This window comes from Miniopterus natalensis, chromosome 1 (genome assembly GCF_054644295.1).
Source record: "Miniopterus natalensis isolate mMinNat1 chromosome 1, mMinNat1.hap1, whole genome shotgun sequence".
NCBI classification, from domain to species: domain Eukaryota; kingdom Metazoa; phylum Chordata; class Mammalia; order Chiroptera; family Miniopteridae; genus Miniopterus; species Miniopterus natalensis.
In genome coordinates, this window is record NC_142081.1 from 148,039,987 (window position 1) to 148,059,955 (window position 19,969).

The 19,969-nt window shown below is 35.5% G+C and overlaps 1 protein-coding gene across 1 annotated transcript in view; it reads right to left on the reverse strand.

Annotated features, from left to right (window-relative positions):
* Positions 1-19,969, reverse strand: part of PDLIM5 (PDZ and LIM domain 5) — a 178,487-nt gene that overhangs the window by 115,359 nt on the left and 43,159 nt on the right. Inside the window, 1 exon segment of the mRNA XM_087826536.1 lies at positions 11,716-11,867. Coding sequence (XP_087682662.1) covers positions 11,716-11,867 — 152 coding nt within the window.

A 19,969-nucleotide genomic window follows, 5' to 3' on the forward strand; every position in this document is an offset into this window, starting at 1 on the left:
AAATTCTTATTGTGGTGTATTTGGAAGAACAGAATGAACTTTTAGACAACAGGCACTATAGTGACTACACAATAAAAATATTTTTTTAATTCCTTTATTTAAAGAGGCAATGTGATATTGGAGAAAAATCATTATTTTAGGAGGGAAACAGACCTGGGCTTGAATTCTGGCTCACTTCCTTACAAGCTGTATGACTCTGAAGTACTCACTTAATATCTCTGTAAAGTGGGGTGATAATATCTGCCACAATAATTGCTATGAAGATTAAATGACTGAAGTATGTAAAGTTCTTAGCTCAGTAACTTGTTAGAGTAAGAATTTAAAATGCTAGTTTCTTTTTCTTTAAAATGCTGTACTTACTAAATTCCTACTGTGTGTACTAAGAAACAAGACAAAAATTGCTTCCCTAGCAACTGTAACGCTTTTTCCATCAGATATCTTCAGAAGAAAAACTATTATCCAAAAGTTCTTGGAAACAGGAGGATTTTTATAATCAATATAAGCTTCTTTGAAGAAATAAAAAGGAACTCTTTTCTGTAATTACTAAAATAACTTCAATGTAAATAGTATACAGCAACAGCAAAAACTGAATGCAAAAATTAAAAACACCACAGCAAAGTTTTAATAAAGAAACAATTCACTTTGATCCCTCGGAGAGAATTTTTTGCCTCACTAGAGTAAGTAGGCTTCTCATTAGAAAATGAGATCTACACAAACATTAGAGAATTTATGAAATCTGGAAAAGAGATACTGCTCTATAATTGAGAGTGTCAAAGAGATTAAAATGCTATGAAAAAGCAGTTAACTAGCTTATTTTTCAAATACAAAAATACTTTTCTTAGTTTTAAGAATAATTTGTTAACCAAACCTATTCTCAGGATAAAAATATTCTGGACTAATAAGTAGTCCATTGTTTCAAAGCACAATCTGTATAACATAATTCCAATAAAACAAAAGAATGTGGAAAGTCCCTCATGTTCACTGTAACAGGATGAATTACACGGGAAAACTGTGCTGTACACTTCAGCCAAAACAATCAAGATAAAGGCAGACTCAACTTAAGAGAGGTCATTGAATTCAGGATTATTATAGGTTTTTTGTTGTAATGCAGAAATGAAGTCATACTGCGTTACCCAAGGAACTAAAATTCATACACACACATAAAAAAATAGATAAATGAAAGACTATTTTTCATATCCATTTAAATTTCAGAGAAAGACTGTTCATGGCTGATAAAAGAAATTATTGGAACTAATAACATTTAGAAACCTATTTATAAATCTGGTTTACTATGAAAATGGAGGCTTTTAAATACATTAAAGAACAAGTAAGCTGCAAAGTTTGACAGTGTAAATACTCAGCCACATATGTGCTTTACACAGCCAATCACTCCAGTTTACTTTTAAACTCATATAAAGCCCAAGCTATTTCAGTCTCTGAAACCCTTAATAGCAACAGCAGCCACTGGAAACAGTTGGGAATGACTTGAATTTCAATCCTTTCAAAAGCTCTAGATGCTATGGACAAAAATTTTTATTTGGAACTCCAAGGAGACGGCTGCCATTGAATACACAAGAATGACCAGTTTGTCACTCTATCTCACTAATAATAACCTTCTTGTGAATTATTTCTAAATTTATCAAGCAAAATAGCAGAAATACTTTATTTTTAAATTCTCTACAACTCAAGGCAATAAATATTTATTGAGTATCTCCTATGGCCAAGCCACAGTGGTAGGCACTGGAGAATGTAATAAATAGAACGTTATTTCTGCCCTTCAGGAATTGGGCATGATCTTTTTATCACTTAATTGTCGTTCACATTACATCTTACTCAGCTATTCCGTTTCATACAAGGATATATTGCATGCTTCTCATTTTAAATCTCTGAAATTCAACTTTTTTTCTTTCTTAAAATGATAATGAAGGTTAATTTGGTATAATCCAATGCTGTGGAATCATGGTCCTTTAAATCTATTAAGCAGATGTGGCCAGGAGAATCTTCTCATGTTACTCTACTCCTTCAGCTGTCCTGCTGTCTATGTCGTCTCCGGTTCCCTCCACACCCTCAGCCTGTCTCTCCTCAGTCTGGCCTTCCCTGTGAGTGTCTCTGCTTCCCAGTCTAATTTCAGATGGCTTAAAATGTTTTTGGCCAGAGGTTCCCATCTGTGAACCACACTTGAAGCAGATAACTAGTACACAGTTTTAAGTTTTCACAAGTGATTCACGAATTCATCTGTGTACCAAACACTGTTTAAAGTCTGCTTAAATCATGGTAACACTGGAATTTTTAAATAAATGTAGATTCCTATACATAGATGTAAAAAAAATCTTCCTCTTCATTTAAAACTGAGATACAATGATTATAAAAATAAAATTCTTAATGTGATGGGGGAAGGCCTTATCCAAGAAATATCTGGTATTTTAAAAAAGGTCCTTATTTAAGGTTAGAAACTTATTTAAGGTTAGAAACCAGGGGTCCACACTGTGAGCTCCTTGAGAGCAAGAGTAAGGACCTCCTTTCTATTCCCAGGGAGCAGCCAGTTCAGCAAGTGTTGCATTAGTAGACGCTAACAAATGGATCTTAAACATTTTTTAAGATACAGTCATTATGACTAGGAGCTGTGTCTCTCCCCACCACCACACCCTGAGGCCATGCTAATTTATTATATTATATTCAGTCTGTTTTAATACATATACAAGCTATATAACAGGTGGTTGGAGATGAATGTGGGAGGTTCAGGCAAGGAATAAGTCCTTCTGATCTTGGTGATGGGGTGGCTGGTGGGCCATTCACCAAGATAAATTCAGCAGGAGGTGCAAATTGGTGATCTAAGGTGTTGAGCTCAGTTCTGACCTTGTTGAGTTTGAAGAATCTGTGAGACATGCAAGTGTGAAGTAGTTCCAGTGACATGACGGGAGGAGAAGCCAGACTCTATAGTAAGTAGAAGACCAGGGAAAAAGTGAAAGAACAGAGCCTGGGTCTAGCAGCTAAAAGCCTGAGCAATCTCTGGCTCTTCCCTATTTCCTCATATCTACACCATTACTGTGGCTTTTAGAATTACTGTTCACAAGTTCTAATTTTTCTCATTTCCCCTCTGTTTTCTATTTCAAGCCCTCACTTAGCCAAGTCACTGCAATACTTGTCTCACCAAGCTCCCTGTCTCTGGTGTCTCCCTACCTTCTTCTAAACAGTCTCACTATCATCCTAAAAATGTCACTTTTCTGTTCAAAACTTTTAATACCTCGGTGTCTAAGACCCTGCAAAGCACTATTTTAACCTAACTTTCTTTTTATTCTTTCTACTTCCAACTGGTCAACATGCTCAATCCAACATATACTGGGGACTGGCCACCTCCCCACTACCTCAGGGGGTATTCCTCCATGTGTGATACCCTTCTCATTTTTCAAAGCTTAGCCCAAATTTCAGCACCCCAGGAATCCTTTCCATTTGAATGAAATCTCAACCTCTTTACCTGCCTGTTCTAATCGCAATGAATAGATATAAATTCCTAAAAGGCAAAAATCATAAATCATGATTTATATCTACCCCTCTACCCCTTATGACTGCTAGTCATAAGGTAAATCTAAAGGAAAAGTCCAATTTTAAGAAATTTGGAACATTATGAGACTTTCAACTCAACTTAAGTAATTAATGAGAGTGTTGAAAAATGAAGAGAAAATTATTTTTAAAAGTATTATTAAAAACACAACTAAAAGTTAGTATTTTAACTTGATTTTAATATGTTACTCAGGGAATTAAAGGGAATAGACATGAATTTGAATGGGAGAATAAGAGAAAAAACTCAATTTCTTTTTGTCTTTCTGACTAACCCTCAAAAAAAGAGAATTATATCTGCCTCATGCCTCTAAGAACAAGAGGAATCAGCAAAACAAACAAGACTAGGTGTGTCCTGGTTTCTCTTTGCTGCCATAAATCACTGGATAAGACAATAACTTGAAACCAAAGCAGTAGTTAGCAGGCAGTAAACATGTTTGTATCCACTCTTTTTAAAAGCTTTAATTACAATTGTATGATCAAAATCACTCACTCGACTAAATACTCCTTTCTTCTAGCACTTGCATCATCATCTTTCTGACTTTCTCAGATAACTACTTTCCAGACTGCCCTCTCATTTTCTCTCATTTCCCTCCAGTCACACCCACTGTGTTGCTAAGAAACAAAATAAATATGATCTCCTGGAAGTAAGTTTACAATGCATACTATATGAATACTCACTTATCAATAAAGAGAGAAGTAGGAAGAAAGGAGAGAAAATTTACCTTTATTATATCCTAGGTTCTTTACATGTGCTATTTCACTTTATGTTTATAATAGCCCTACAAGGCAGTTGTTATTATACCCATTTACAAATGGCTAAATGAACTGTTACATAGCTTGCCTAAGGTCACACAGCTAGGACGTAGTGAATCAAGGTTTGCACGAAGCCTGCCTAATTTCAAAGCCAGTGTTATAGTACCATTTTGTGGCCTTGTTTTAAAATTCTGCACATACAAAAAACATCGTGCATGTTAAAATCTTACAATAAAGTTTTCAAATTAAATAGGTCTTTAAATGTATTATTTCCTAGGATTGTTTTCCCAAGGGTTATACACTGAAATCATTTTTCCTTCAGAGGAATAAGCAAGGTTTTTATGTTAAAAAATAACTAAACACTTTCAAGATGTAAAGTTCAAAAGGAAAAAAATGCAAAATGCAAAATACACCCCCACAACCCATGTTGGCCAAACCTGCTACTTACAAATTGCTACGCACTATCAAAAGAGATGAACTAGCTTGAGCCTTCATTTTCAACAACCTTTATCCATACTCAATAGAAGAAGAGGTACCTGATAAATACTTCTACATCTGCTGATTGATTTATTGACTGACAGTCCCTTTTCCAGAGTGTCACATTGAGCAGAAAGTCCCAAACCCTTATTCTCATGGAACGCATAGATAGAAGCTTACTGAAAAACTAAGTCTTTAAACTTTAATACAGAAATAAATTAGCAAATATAGTCAATGGCTTACAAACTTGAGAGGGAAAATGAAAGGTGACGTTCTGATAAAGATCAGGCAACTATATACACAAGTCGGTACCCAAATGAATGTTCCTATCTAGCAGCCCACGAGCCAATTAAGCCTCCTTTTTTTATTTTACTTTCATTCTAATATATTGAGTCTATGAAGGATATAGAAAATACTTAGTTATAATATTTATTATAGAATGCTGACAGGTAAGGCTAAAAATGAAAAGGATGTTTTGGATAGAGATGCTGTTGCTTACAAGAGCCAAAGAGTTACCCCTATTGTGTTTCTATTCTGTTTTATCAAATGTTATTAAGAGACTATAGTCACTAAGTCCCTTGCTACACAGAAAGTGGGGAGGATACAGGCTTTGAACTGACTTGGGTTTGTAAGGCAAGCAACACAAATTCTCAAAGCCATAATGTACTCATCTGAAAAACTGGCATGTTAACTCCTCCCGCAATGATTTGATATAAGAATTAAATGATATATGTGAAAAGTCTTGCACAAAAGAGATGTCAATGTGTGCTTGTCTTCTTCCCCTTCCTAAGCAGCACTTCTAATTTCAATGCTGAGGGGAGGGTGCAATCAAACTCAATCCTGCTGAAAAAGAATCATCCTCCAACCTAAGAATTAAAACCAAAACTAAAACAAAAACAACAAAATAAGCAAACAAAAAACAGTAAAACCTAAACTGCAGAGCGGACATTAGAAAAGCCTGTGAAATATCAACGGGGGGTAGAGATAACCTGAAGTGGGATAACATCCAACTCCAATGAAAAGAAAAGATAATTGAACTAAACATCTTTTAATTCTCACGAACTAAAATATCCCTGAAACAACTGAAAAGTTTGACTAGAAAAAAAACACAGTACTTTCTGAATTCTGGCCTCTATGCTGTTAGTGAAAGAGCAGAGTTGAACCCATAGAGCCAACAGTAATAGAATGTTAAGCAATCATTAAAATGAAACAAAAGATGGCTAAGAGCTTCAGATTGGTACAATACCTACTTTTTCTTTTTACTTGTAATTCAATGTACCTATTAAATTATTCCAAGCTGTCACTCATGAGTAGTAGTTGCTGGACCTCTGACAATTTTTTTTGTTGTTTCTTGAAGGATAAGGAAGGGGGAGGCATAAAGAGAGTACATCAATATTTTTCAAAACTCAGTCCTTCTAGATCTTTCATTTCCAATCATAACAAGTTATACATTAAATGAAGTCTAAGGAATAAAAACAAAACAAAACACAGATATGTCAATACCCATAATGTAAAAAACAAGGAAGATTAGAAAAGCTATGTACCTTTTCTGTGATCCCAACAGAATTAATTTAAAAATATAAAATAAGAATAAATATATGAAGTATTTTTTAATGATTAAATGCTGTTTGAATATCTGTATGACCAACCTTTCATCTTAAAGTCAGCAGAATAGTACAAGCCAGTTTGCTAACCTGGCACAGTTTAAGATAACTCCAATGAAGAAAGTCCAATTTCCTGATTCTCTCGGCCAAAATAAGCAAACTTAAGTTAGTTTGATCTAACACCAAGCCCTAGGGAACTTATCATTTTACAGCTAAAAAACCAGAACAAGAACCCAAATTTAAAGGAAGTTAGAAATCACCCATGACCTCATTTTATAGTCAAGAAAATTAGGGCCCAGAAGTTTAGCAACTTGCCCCAATCATACAGTAAGTTAGTGGTAAGTTTATCTGTTATGTGCAGAATTACTGATATTGAAATGGTAAAAAAATCTTACTCATAGACTCCAACTCTAATATAGTTAACAGAGTTGTTAGACATCAGAGTTTTAAAAAGGTATTTTCTTCTTTTATTAGGTAAAATAATATAATTTTTTAAATGATCCACTTTGACTCAGATCAAAAGCACAGGTAAAATGGCTTTCGATATTTAAAAATAAGTACATTGCCATTTGCCTAATTTCCACAGGAGGAAAAATAATTTCAAACAGAATTTTTCATTGTCAAATTGTAGTACTCTTAAGAATAAGTTCCAGCCAGGTCAGAGCGGCTCAGTTGGTTGGAGCATCATCCCATGTACCAAAAGATTACCGATTCGATTCCTGGTCAGAGTACATACGGAAGGCAGCCAATCAATGTGTCTCTCTTTCTCTCTCTCTCTCTCCCCCCTTTCTCTTCTCTCTCTAAGCATGTCCTTGGGTAAGGAATAAAAAAAAGAATGAGTTTCAGATGCAGAAAAACTTTTTTCAAATCCTTTTCAAAGATAAAGGACAAATGAAAATGAAATCTTTTACACCCCTGTATTCATTAGATGTCCAGATTGTAGTGAGTCAAGTTTTTGGGATATCACAGAGAGATAGACTAGATAGAAAAAACAAAGGTTTAAATAACCTTAATCAAGCATCCTTACTTTACTTTTTCCCTCTTAAATTCTATTTTAGGACACTGAGATTGGGCCTAAAGAAGAGATAGTTGGGTTTTTTTTATTTTTTACTGAATTTATTGGGGTGACATTGGTTAATAAAATTATATAGGCTTCAGGTGTACAATTCTATAACACATCATCTGTATATTGTACTGTGAGTTCACCACCCAAAGTCAAGTCCCCTTCCATCACCATTTATACCCCCTTTACTCTCTCCTACCTCCCCCCACCCCTCTTTCCCTCTGGTAATCACCTCCATTATTTTTTTAGTGAACAGATACACAATATTTAATGCAAAAAATTTTTGCAAAACAAAATTGCTGATAATGTTCAGTTCAGCAAACACAAATGGGTTTTCTCTGTTATATTCTCCCCCTAGGAGTTCTTGGGTGGAGGTGAACAGGAACTGGGCAAGTGGTAATCAGCCAGTGTTTCTGCAAGAAAAGGCAGAGCTGCCACTATCAAGACTGGGAGAGGCTTAGTCTGCTCTTTCTTTGAGCCCCTCTTTCCAATAATGAAGTCATTTTTCCCCCAAAAAACTCTCCAAGTCTTTCTCACAATTTTTTTATAGGCCCAGGAAAACTGAAATTTGATTACAAATATTAGAGTAACCCACAGGACCTACAAATTCTGTCCCACCTCTACCCATTTCCTGCTACCTCTCTGACCTCAATTCTGACCAGTCTGCCTTCACTCACTCAGCTCCAGGCACACTAGCTTCCCTGACAGGGCCACTGCACAGGCTCTTGCCTCTACCTAGGACACTTAGGACCCAGATATCGAATAACCTTCTCACTGAGGCTTTCCTGACCACTCTATTTTCAATTGCAATTCCCTACTCCTGCATTCCCTATCTCCTTTATGGGCTTTATTTTTCCCTATACCAATTATTTCCACATGACATACTATATGGTTCTACTTATGCCTTGTCAGCACTTACAAAGGCAGGAATTTTTATCTGTTCTCTTCACTGCTGTGTCCCCAGCATCTGTAACAATGCCTGGCACTTAGCAAGAGCTCAAAAAATATTTGTGGAATAAATGATTTCAATTTGGGAAAATAATGCTGGTACCCATCAAATATTTATTAGACACTAAAAGACATCTTATACAAGATGTCAAATACAAATAGTGCATAAAACATGGTCTTTGCTTTCAAGAAGTTTGGTGGGAGAAACAGAACTAATATACAAGGAGTAATTCATTAATTACTTAGGCAATACTATTAGGTATGACTGAACTAATTAGGTTTATTTGTACATAACTCATCCATGCCTTGTTATTCCTAGCGTATATTTAAATTACTGAATGAAATGGTATAAGCTTGTCATAGAAGTTCAGAGGCAAAAAAATAAGTAAGTTGCAATAGTAAGAGAAGTCTTTGGGCAGAGGATGAGTTCAAAATGGAGTTTGTGTATGTGGAGGCACATATTGGCAGTGAAGAGGTAGGCAGGTATTCCAGATGAACTGAATTTCCTGAGAACATAAAGGCATGTGACGGACAGGAAGAAACCTATCTTAAATGGAAAGACTATTCACTTTTGAGTAACGATCACAGTAGCGCGTGCACACACACACACACACACACACATACACACACGACAGCTGGTGACCCATCACTAATAAATGCAGGGGAGCAAGGGCAAAAGCCCAGTTCCCTTACTTCAATGCAGGACAGGCTCTATAGTCTATGGCACAATTTTGTTCCAAAGCTCCCTCCTGGATCAAGTTGAGACTAGACATTCCCTGAAACCACATCCTAGCTCATCTCAGTGTCTTCTTCCCAATCCTTCCTTTAATATATCACCTGACCATGAGTCTCACCTTAGGTTCAGCTTCTAGACAAACCAAACTAAGTCAAGTATGTAGAGGAATATTCACGAAGAAACTACGTGTTTATGAAGAATCTCACAGAGAAAGTACTGTTGTAGGTAACTCAGCTTGGAAGGATAATGCAGACCAATATGGTTGACAGGTGGCATAAAGAGAGTACGGTGTCTGGGGGCCAATTAAGGATGCTGCTGTTCAAATTCAGAAATAAGTGGAAGAAAAAATAATTTCTTTGATATGAAAAAGAGAACTTTAAGAGGAGAATGGCCCTAGTATAGGGGAGAACTGAAGAAAACTCTGCCAGGTTTTATTTTTCCTTAAAAGGCAAAAAGTATTTCTTCAGTAGTACTGCCAACGTCATACCATGAATTTTCTTGAATGCAAATCTCTTTTCAGGCTGACGTTACCTAACACAAGAACCATTCAAAAACTTGAGAATTACAATGAATTACAATAGGACCCTAAAGTTCTCTCTCCTACTTTGAGTCCCTGAATGTCATTATTCAGAAATATGAAGACAAGATTAATGTATTTAAGTAGCTTAAAAGAATCTTTACTAGAAGCAGTAGCAGATTACTACTCAAACTGGAAATGTACCCAAACAGGGAAACCTCTGGTCTTCATCTCTTCTTATGGGACCTAGAAGTGGTTTCAATAGGAAATAAGATACTGGATCCTGGGTCATAAAATAGGGAGCACAATGTGAAAACAAGTAGGCTAGTAGGAAAGAAATGATACCCAAGAAAAGAGCTTATACCCAACATAAACTTTCAACTTTAGAATTTGAGAAACAGACCATCATCTGTATTTGTTTTGTTTTGTTGATATTTCACACGTTAAGCTTCTTGACTTCTTGGTTCCCTTTCAAAATCATACTTAGTAAAAATGCCCATAAATAAAAATGAGTACTTTCATTTACAGGCAGAAAGGATACTATCAAAATAGAACATTTTAACAAGGTTATGTTTCACATTGATTACTTTTATAGGCATTAAAATGTATAGCTAATAGTTATCAAAATTTAAATACACACAACTTTTTACTCAACAGTCCCACTGAAAGGAATTTCTCTCAAGGGGAGAAAAAAAGAAAATGGTTAGAAAGCCATCAAAGTAAATCTTTAAGTCTAAGTTCATAAAAAATTTTACTATTCAGTTTTAAGACCAAATCGATATTCCTCCAGACAAGTACATATAATTTACCCTGTATATATCCTTTAAATAGTTCCAGGAGAAACTCAAAAAAGGCTACATAGCTAGATACCTTTGGAAGGCACCACATACGTTATTCCCCTCTTAAAAGATTTATAATACACAAGATAATTTATGGAAGACTTTGAGATGTTTTGGGGGGAAAAAGGTGTTTTCCAAATTTTATAGAATAGAAACACTTTTGCAATCATTAAAAACAAGACCTGTTTAAAACTTTCCATAACCACCTGGTGACAGCCACCTTCCTTATAAACCTAAAGGTTCAGAGCTACACTCAATCACCCTCTCTTCACTTCTTCTTTCCCCTCCCCATAGCCCAAGATACTGCAGTGGTTCTAACTTTAGAATTCATAATAATCACAGGGAACTTATGAAAATATAATTCTTGGCCCTGGCTGGTGTGGCTCAGCTGGTTGGAGGGTTGTTCCTGTATACCGAAAGATTGCGGGTTCGATTCCCAGTCAGGGCTCATACCTAGGTTGTGGGTTTCGTCCCCGGTCGGGGAGTGTAAGGAAGGCAACCAATCAATGTTCTCTCACACAGCAATGTTTCTCTTTCTCTTTCTCTTTCTCTCTCTCTCAAATCAATAAAACATGTCCTCAGATGAGGATTAAATGTATATAAAATTCTTGGTTCTTACTTGCAGATATTCTGATTCCTATCAGTATTTTTAATAAGCAATCCAGGTGATTTCAATGTAGGTCAAATGTTGAGACATTCAAAATGCCTGACATATTATCATCAAAGAGAGAATTAGCTGTTTCATAATTGAGGCCAGGTAACTTTAAAAATAAAAGTTCAGAAAATCTGGACTTCATATCTTAAAAAATTATTTTTCTACCCAAGGAAGCAAAGAGAAAAGACATGCCAAGAAAAGTCAAATCATACTTAAAAGAATACCCTCTAATATAATGCCCAGAATATTAAAGCAAAGGGTTTTACCCAATAGTAAGACTTCTTAGCCTGCGCTCCACTGAGAAATTTCAGGAATTCTTAAACTCACTGAGCTGCACACACTATTTTTGTATGTGAATACATGCCTTTTTATGGAGAAATAATCCAAAGCTTTCACCAATTTTTATGCTGCGCAACAACTCAATTTAAGAGTATCATATTTTTTATTCATCTGAAAACAGCGTAGTAAAAACTGCTTTCTAGTTAAGAGTATGAATCAGACACACAAAAACACATTTGCCAGTGTTATTTTCTGTCTCAGAGCCAAACAAAAAGCAATTTACCTTTGCAGAGTCATATTCAAAGAGCCTGTGCAACCCTTAATCTTGTTCTGGGCTTCCAGGTGAGTCATTCCATGGGCACTTATTCCATCAATGCTGAGAAGCACGTCACCTATTCTCACATTTGCCTGCGATGCTTTGCCACCATCTTTTAGCTGTAATAAATAAATATAATTAGGAGTGTCACTTATTAAGAAATAATAAACACAGATGAAAATTATACCTTTGCTAACATCATAAGAAAAGTATATTACTTTACTATTAGACAAAGTAAGAAAAATTATCTTGTTTAACAGGTAAAGTTAAAATTTAAGTAACATTCATGTTTATTTTCTTAAATTCTTATTTGCTCTATAAAACTAAAATAATTTTATGAGAAAGGTTCCCTGATAATTTCTCCATTTCTTTACTGTGTAACAGTAGAGTGCGATTGTTACAAATGAGTAAGAGAAGTAGCCAAGGAAACTATATATTAGCACAAGAAGAAGACTGTAAGCTGGATAGGGTATTTAATACGCTTTTAGAAGTAATTTTTAAAACTCTTTAGACAGCTGTATTTTTGTTTGAGCACAAAAAGAAACACAAATGGGAGGATCTACTGAACAATCCTTCCCATTGAGTCCCATTCATATCCAGTATTTGGGGGGTTGAATTCTTTCAGATCACAGGCCCAGATAGCTTTTATACTGGATGTTTCCTGCTCTAGGTGTTTAGCAGGCAAGGAAGGAAACCAGTGTGCCTGAGACTGTCAGACTGTTTTGTGTACCACAGTCTTTAATCTCCAATCTTTCTTTCCTTCTCTAAAAAATTTTCTACTAGAAATTTTTCTATATAGAAAAAATATCTATTTGAGCAAGGATATGTAAAATTTAACAGATATAAGGTGTAAAAAATATTTCAGACCTTTAAAATGAAACATTCTCTCTCACATACATAGTATATAGTGATTTTGTTGTCATTTTTGTACTGATAAAAACAACTCCTTTCAGCTGCCCAGATATTTGAAGGTAAAAAAAAAAAAATTAATGAAATGTTGACACTAAAAAAATAAGACTTGCAGACTCATATAAAACTTATCAACATTCTTATAACATATACACACCTTTTATTACATATATTGTATGATTGTCAAAGTAGTTCCAAAGTTTAATGAAAATTAAATGAAGTGGACTTCAGGATCACAGGATCAAGCAGAAAAGAATTAAGATAGAACCTTATTACATATATTTTAAAATAATGTATAGGCAGATATATTTATTAAAATATAAAAGGAATGTGTGTGTATTTGGGATTTAGGAAAAAGTCTTTTCAATTAACAATACATTAAGTGATATGGTTTTACTATAGTCATGCACTCCATAAGTGCATTTTGGTCAACAACGATCGCAGAGGTAGCAGTGGTCCCATAAGATTATAATGAGACTGAAAAATTCCTATCCCCTAGTGACATCGTAGCTGCGGTAACAGTTTAGCCCAAGGAATTAATTATTCATGTGTTGGTGGTGATGCTGGTGAAAACAAACCTACTGTGCAGCTAGGCTTATAAAAGTAGAACATATACAATTATGTACAGTACTTAATACTTGATAATGATGATACACAACTATGTTACTGATTTATGTATTTACTATACTGCACCTTTTTATTGTTAGAGTTTACTCTTTGTACTTATAAAAAAAAAGTTTGCTATAAAATATTATGCCATATTAGGCCAGCAACAACCTCAGACATCTCTTGACTGCATCTCTTTCTCTTGTGCTTGATTTAACCTTGTGTTGTTTTGTACAGTGACATGCTGTACAGGCTTGTAGCCTAGGAGCAATAGCTATACCATAGAGCCTAGGTGTAGTAGGCTATACCATCTAGGTTTGTACACTCCAGGATATTTGCCCAACAATGAAATCACCTAACAACACATTTTTTAGAATGGATCCCAGTCGTTAAGCAGTTCATGACTATATATTAAATAATGGGTGTGGACCCTCTTTTAATAATTAGCATTTCTTTATTCATTTAAATATCTTAAAAATCATTTAACACAGAAATACTAATTGTTCTTCTCTTGTGAAAGACATTTACAAAAAAAACAGTTCCTAAAGTCAGCAGTTTTCTGTAGTAGTTATTCACAGGATTGTTATAATGACTATGTGAGATTATAGCTCAATAAATGCTAACTATTATTACTATTCTCTTGACCTCAGATTACTAATCTGAGAAACATGGGTGCTGTACTAGATGATCTCAAAGGCCTTCCTAAGGTCCCTTCCAAGTTTTAAAAGTTCACCTATCTGTGAGCTATCTGCACAAAGGTATAGATCTAATCCCAAAATAGGAGTCAAATTTTAAAGACCCTGTTGGCAGTGCAAATGGACATTTATTCCCCATTAAAATCAGCAAATGAATTGAAATCTGAATAATGATAGAAAAAAGTATAAACATAATTTACCCTAGATTTTATTTTAGCCAAAAAGGCAAGCATTGAAAAAAGAGAGAGAATACAGCTAATTACCTCACCTTTCCTAACATAAAGTAGCCTTACCATAGAAATAATGAAACCTATGGAAAGTTTCTCTAAATGTATCTAACAAAAGCAATTTAAATACTCCCAGTCTTGTAGTAATATAAAGGTAGTAAAAAATGCAGAAAGAAAATAATCAAATCCAATGTCATAACCAGAAAAACTTTTCTTACCCCTTTGTTCAGGTTGCCTAACTAGATTCTGAGCTCCTATGGCCTCAAGATTTTCAAAACCAACTTCTCAGAATTATGTTTTTAAGGTTGCTTTACTCTAACACCTTATTTTCCGATAGTAGAGCACAGGAATCCTACAGCTCCTGTGAATTCTGCCTCCTTCCATTCCTCTCCCATGCTAGTCCACACCCTGATCACCTGTCACCGTGATCTTGCCTACAGCCTACTGCAAGACTCTCCATATTCCTCCCGCCCCTCCTCCACCTTTGTATTTCCATAATGGTGGCCCTACTCCTATTTCACACTGGGACTCCAATCATGTCAACTACTTACAAAATGAGGGTGAAAAAACTCCAAATATCTTCTGCTTCTACAATGTAGAATAAAGCCAAAGCCTGAAATACAAACCATCTATAATCTGTCACCACTGGTTTCTAACTTCAAAACAAGCACCATAAGGTCAGGGATCATGTTTTATAATTTGCTGTTTTCCAAGAGCCTTGACTACTGTAGATATTAGAAAATATCTGATTAAACTGTAGTAAAGAAGAAATCAATAAATCAGTGCATCAGTTTAATATACTAAATTCTAGAAGTATACTTAATTCACCAAAGAAAGAACAACAGATTATAATCTCAAAATGATAATCTTCAATTAATTAGGCTGAACTGATTTCAGTAAGGTCAAAAATCAAACAATATTTCCAATAGGACAAAGTAAATGCAGTTTGGATAGTTAGTAATGTATTCTTCCTAGGACTTCCAAAGTGATAGCACAACTCCCCTTGGCAACTTCATTGAACAAGTATTAGGAAGAGCTTAATTATATATAAATATATATAAATGGTTGTTTTTTGTAAATCTTCACCCAAGTATATTTTTTCCATTTATTTTTTAGAGAGAGTGGAAGAGGGAGAGGGAGAGAAAGAAACATCGATGTGAGAAAGACACATCAATGCATGTGCCCCAACAAGAGCCAAGATCAAACCTGCAACCTGGGTACCTGCTCTTGACGGGGAACTGAACTCGAGACTCTTTGGTGCCAGGCTGACACTCTAACCACTGAGCAACACCGGCCAAGACAAAGGGCTTAATTATATTTAATCTCAACTCTTTCTCAATAAACTGTCAAAAATAGAAACAATTACCCATCACCATCTATATAATCTTTCATTATTATTTAAACTGTCAAACAAACTCATTTTTATCTACAGTTTTTTGAACTTAGTAATGTTGTCTTGGCTTTTTTACATTAACTTCTTAATCTCTATCATTATTATTCAATACTCAGGCTTCCTGCTTACATGATTTAAAGATCATGAAGAGCCTGAACTTGAACTAATGCTGTATGTATAGTGGGAAAGGCCCATTGCCTAGAACCAAATATAAAACTTGTTAAAGGTCGCATCTCACTGAATACTCCTGAGCTTCATTTATCCCCAGGACCACTTCCTCAAGCCATGCACTCATTACAAAGATAAATTTCCCCCCTCAATTGGGTATTATGTAGCATTTTTATGAATTGTGAGCAGCTAAGAAAAAACTACAAGGTCACCCATTATTTGCATAGTTCATTTTTTGTTTTTGCAAGCTAAATAGCCTGCATTTGTTTGAAGCAGTAATAAGTTTCTGTCATCAGTAAACCTTATACATAATATATGACAGCCATAAGGGTGTGTGTATTTCATAAATGCACAATTTGTAGGAAGGAAGCAGTTGTGGGAAGCTCCTGGGTCAAGCCCAGTATAAATCAAACTAATCACAAGCAAATGCTTCTCTTTTGATCTTTAAGTGCATTTTTCAGTACTGCTGTCCAATTTTCCATAAACTTAACTGTAGCTGTATGCTTCTTTAAAAACACTGCTTTGTGGTCTCCCTTAAGTAGCAAGCGTACATGGCTGCACATGTTGGAACTACCTCTGAGCTTCTGTTTATTGATGCAGATGGATAGACTCTGTGGGGGAAGGGGAGGGGGAGGGGAATGAAAGGGAAAAAAGACATCATAGATATCAGACTTGCACTTCTCCCATTTTACTTTAACTAGGAAATGCTAAAAGGTAAATTTTCTTCCATCATTTTAGAGAAAGAGCTCCTCTCACATAGTCTTTTTCTGCCCGGAGAAAGAAATGACCCAGAAAAAAGTAAACTGGACTATTTACAGAGCACTAACAAGTAAGTCAGGGACTTTGGAGGCACTTTATCATTCTTTACCACTATCAGAATTTTTACAGATGGGGAAAGAGAGCTTCAAAGAGATTAAATGATTTGCTTACGTCCATATAGCAAGTAAGAACACAGTCCTGAGCAGAGGCTTTGAAGTTAGGCAAACATGAGTTCATATTCATGCTCTGCCATCTATTAATTGTGTGACGTGAATTTAATAGGCCTCTCAGTTTCAGCTCTCTCTCCTTGAAAATAGCAACTGTAATTCCACCTGTCTCACAGAGCTGTTGAGCAGATTAAATAAAACACCAGCACAGCACATACCACACAATGCAATGTTTTATTAGTAATAGTATTTGTTTTATTATTATTATTTGTAAATGTTTTATTATTATTATCATTATTATTACACTGTGCACCAATTCACACAGGCTTCAACGACCTAAGGGAAAGAGAAGACAGCTTTTCAATCTGACCAGACTTTCTGGCTTTTCCCTTCTCTCTTTAAAGGAAGACCAAATATGCCTCCTTCATTCTCTTCCCTCTGCTTCTCTAAGCCCAAATCTTCCCCTCACGCAGCAATAGAGCTCAATATGCCACAGAATTAGGATCCCAGCTGACTGTGTCTTCCTTCCCTGCCTACTACTAGCCAAGTCTGAATTTTCCAAACTCCATTCCCACAGGGTGGTGACTTCCCAGGCCAGTTAGGTGTTGCCACTGTACCAAGAGGCCAAAGGGTAAGAATCAGTTAGGTGATGTTTGTGAAGAGCCTTGAATTGGAGGTCCGGGAAGGACAGGAAGGAAAGAAAACAAGAGCACACACAGCACAGGGAAAACAGGAGGGTACTGGTAGAGGGAGAAGAACAGGGAACCAAGACCATGAGGGAAGGAAGAGTCAGGAGGTATCCAGGCTTGGTAAGCTAGACCCAGGCCTTATCTCTAGGTGTGTTACACATCCATGTGCACATGCACAAAACAATACTTAAATTGAACAGAGCATCAAAATAATAACTCATTATAGAAGATGTTACATTTTGATTTGAGTAACTAAAATAATCTTAATGACTATAATTAATAACTATAATTTAGAACCAATTAACTCAACAGTAATAATTATGTACCATTAAACACGTCAGTAACTTTATTGTACTTAAACAAAATTTATAATTAAACTTCCCCCAAATGATTAGCCTTCATACAAATGTATGGTTCCAGCAGCATTTCTTCTTACATTTTAAAAATAATTTTATTGATTCATTTGAGAGAGAGAGAGAGAGAGAGATTGATTTGTTGTTCCACTTCTTTATGCATTTATTGGTTGATTCTTGTATGTGCCCTGACCAGGGACCGACCCCGCAACCTTGGCATATCTGGATGACACTCCTGCCAACTGAGCTACCCGGCCAGGGCTCTTCTTAAAACTTATTAATGAAAGAGAAAAGTAGCACTACATCCTTATAAAACTGCAGTGAAAGTAAAATATTAGTATCTTAAGATAGCATACCACTTAAGACAAGGATCTCAAAAATGCACTAAATAAAGAATGTATCTTATCATCAAATAATCCAGTAGGTATACCTCTAAATTCTTAAGAATTCCAAGGAATCAGAGATATACCTACTAGATTAACCCTTCCCATGGCTACTACCTCTTGACAGCATATCACTACAGTGCTTTCATTTTTAAAAGTTAGAACCCAGTATAGCAGATATTTTAAATAAGTCGAACTACTGAAGACTTCTCTTTAAAATAACTGTTCAATACAGCTGCTACATTGCACTGCACTTTTTCATAAAGGCAAAACGTTTAGCCATAACAGTAACTCCAACACTGTCTTAGAATTCTCTAATGAAATGTATCCTTCCAAATCATAAGGAATTCTCAATATGCACCCCAAACCTTCTATTTGCCTTCCCTTGGAAATGAGCCAGCAGTTACAAACCTCAAAAAGTAGGAATGAGTAATAGGAATGATTTACTGAAGATATACATGCCGAAGCATATTACAGAGATAATTTTATTATATAGATAACACCATTTTAATAGTTAGATGTTCACTAAGAATCATTTATGCTGGTTGAAAAGAAATTGACTTTGGTACTTATACTATCACATACTATGGGTAACAAGTAGGAGGCAAGTACCTATATGATGAGCCACTACCAGTGTACAAATTTTCAATCTTCTGCATGTTTTCAACAAATATGGACTGTCTTGGAAATGTATGACCCTAACAACATGGGCACGACAGGAATGCCATCAGACTTAGTAAATGTGGAAAGAGAATATATAAATATGACAGCTACAGAAGGAAACACTAACAGAAATTTCCCATGTCTGAAAACCATGGGAACTAAACCATGGGAAAATAAAAGCTATTGTTTTTCTAACAGTGAAATTACTAAAATTTGGAGAAATATACTAATAAAATTATATCAGTCTGACCAACAGAATTTTCTTGAGGCAGAGGAAAGCACTGAGAAAAGTCTTATTTTAAAAAACATCTGATTAATGGTCAATCTTTAAGTTTTGCTTTAGAATATTATTTTTTATTCCCTATGTAGAATAAAAATGTGAATCCAGACATATGAGCCTAGAGTTGAAAGTCTTTAGGTGTTTATCTCCTACATACTTCCCAGAAAACCGTGAATGTGACTTTTTACACGCCCCCCCCCAAAAAGCACCTAAGAACTTATGAGCATTACACCAAAATAGAGCACTCACAGAACTTGTTTTCCTGCTGAACAATGAGTGCTACTCAATCACTACCAAATATCACAAATTAAAAAAAGTGGTGACGTCTTTAGCCACTGAAGTGAGAAGTAAAAAACATTTGAGAAGTGAATTTTTTTTTCCAAACATATCCTTTAAGGCTTTTTTCAAATCCCAATTTATTTACTGTCACTCTGGTGCTTATTAATCTGCCCTACAATATTACTTAGCACTTAAAGTTGTTCTGTCTTGCACTATTTATTGTTATATAGTGTTGGTGCCTTGACTAGCCAGTAAATACTACTCAACTATATATAAATGCCAATCTCTGGCTTGGATGTCTAGTGTGAATATACCCCTTTAAAATTGGAGGCTATGCCCTGGCTGCGTGGCTCAGCTGGCTGGAGTGTCATCACATACACCAAAAACGTTGCGGGTTCGATTTCCAGTCAGGGCACATACCTAGGTTGCGGGTTCAATCCCTGGTCAGGGTGCTTACAGGAGGCAACTGATTGATATTTCTCTCTCTCTCTCTCTCTCTCTCTCTCTAAATCAACAAATATATCCTCAGGTGAGGATAAAAAATAAATAAAATTGGAGGCTACTTTGCATTCATTGTAATATCCTTTTCTGTGAAATAAAATGCTTTGGCTTTTTGTAGGTTAGAATGGTGAGATAACACAAATGATTAC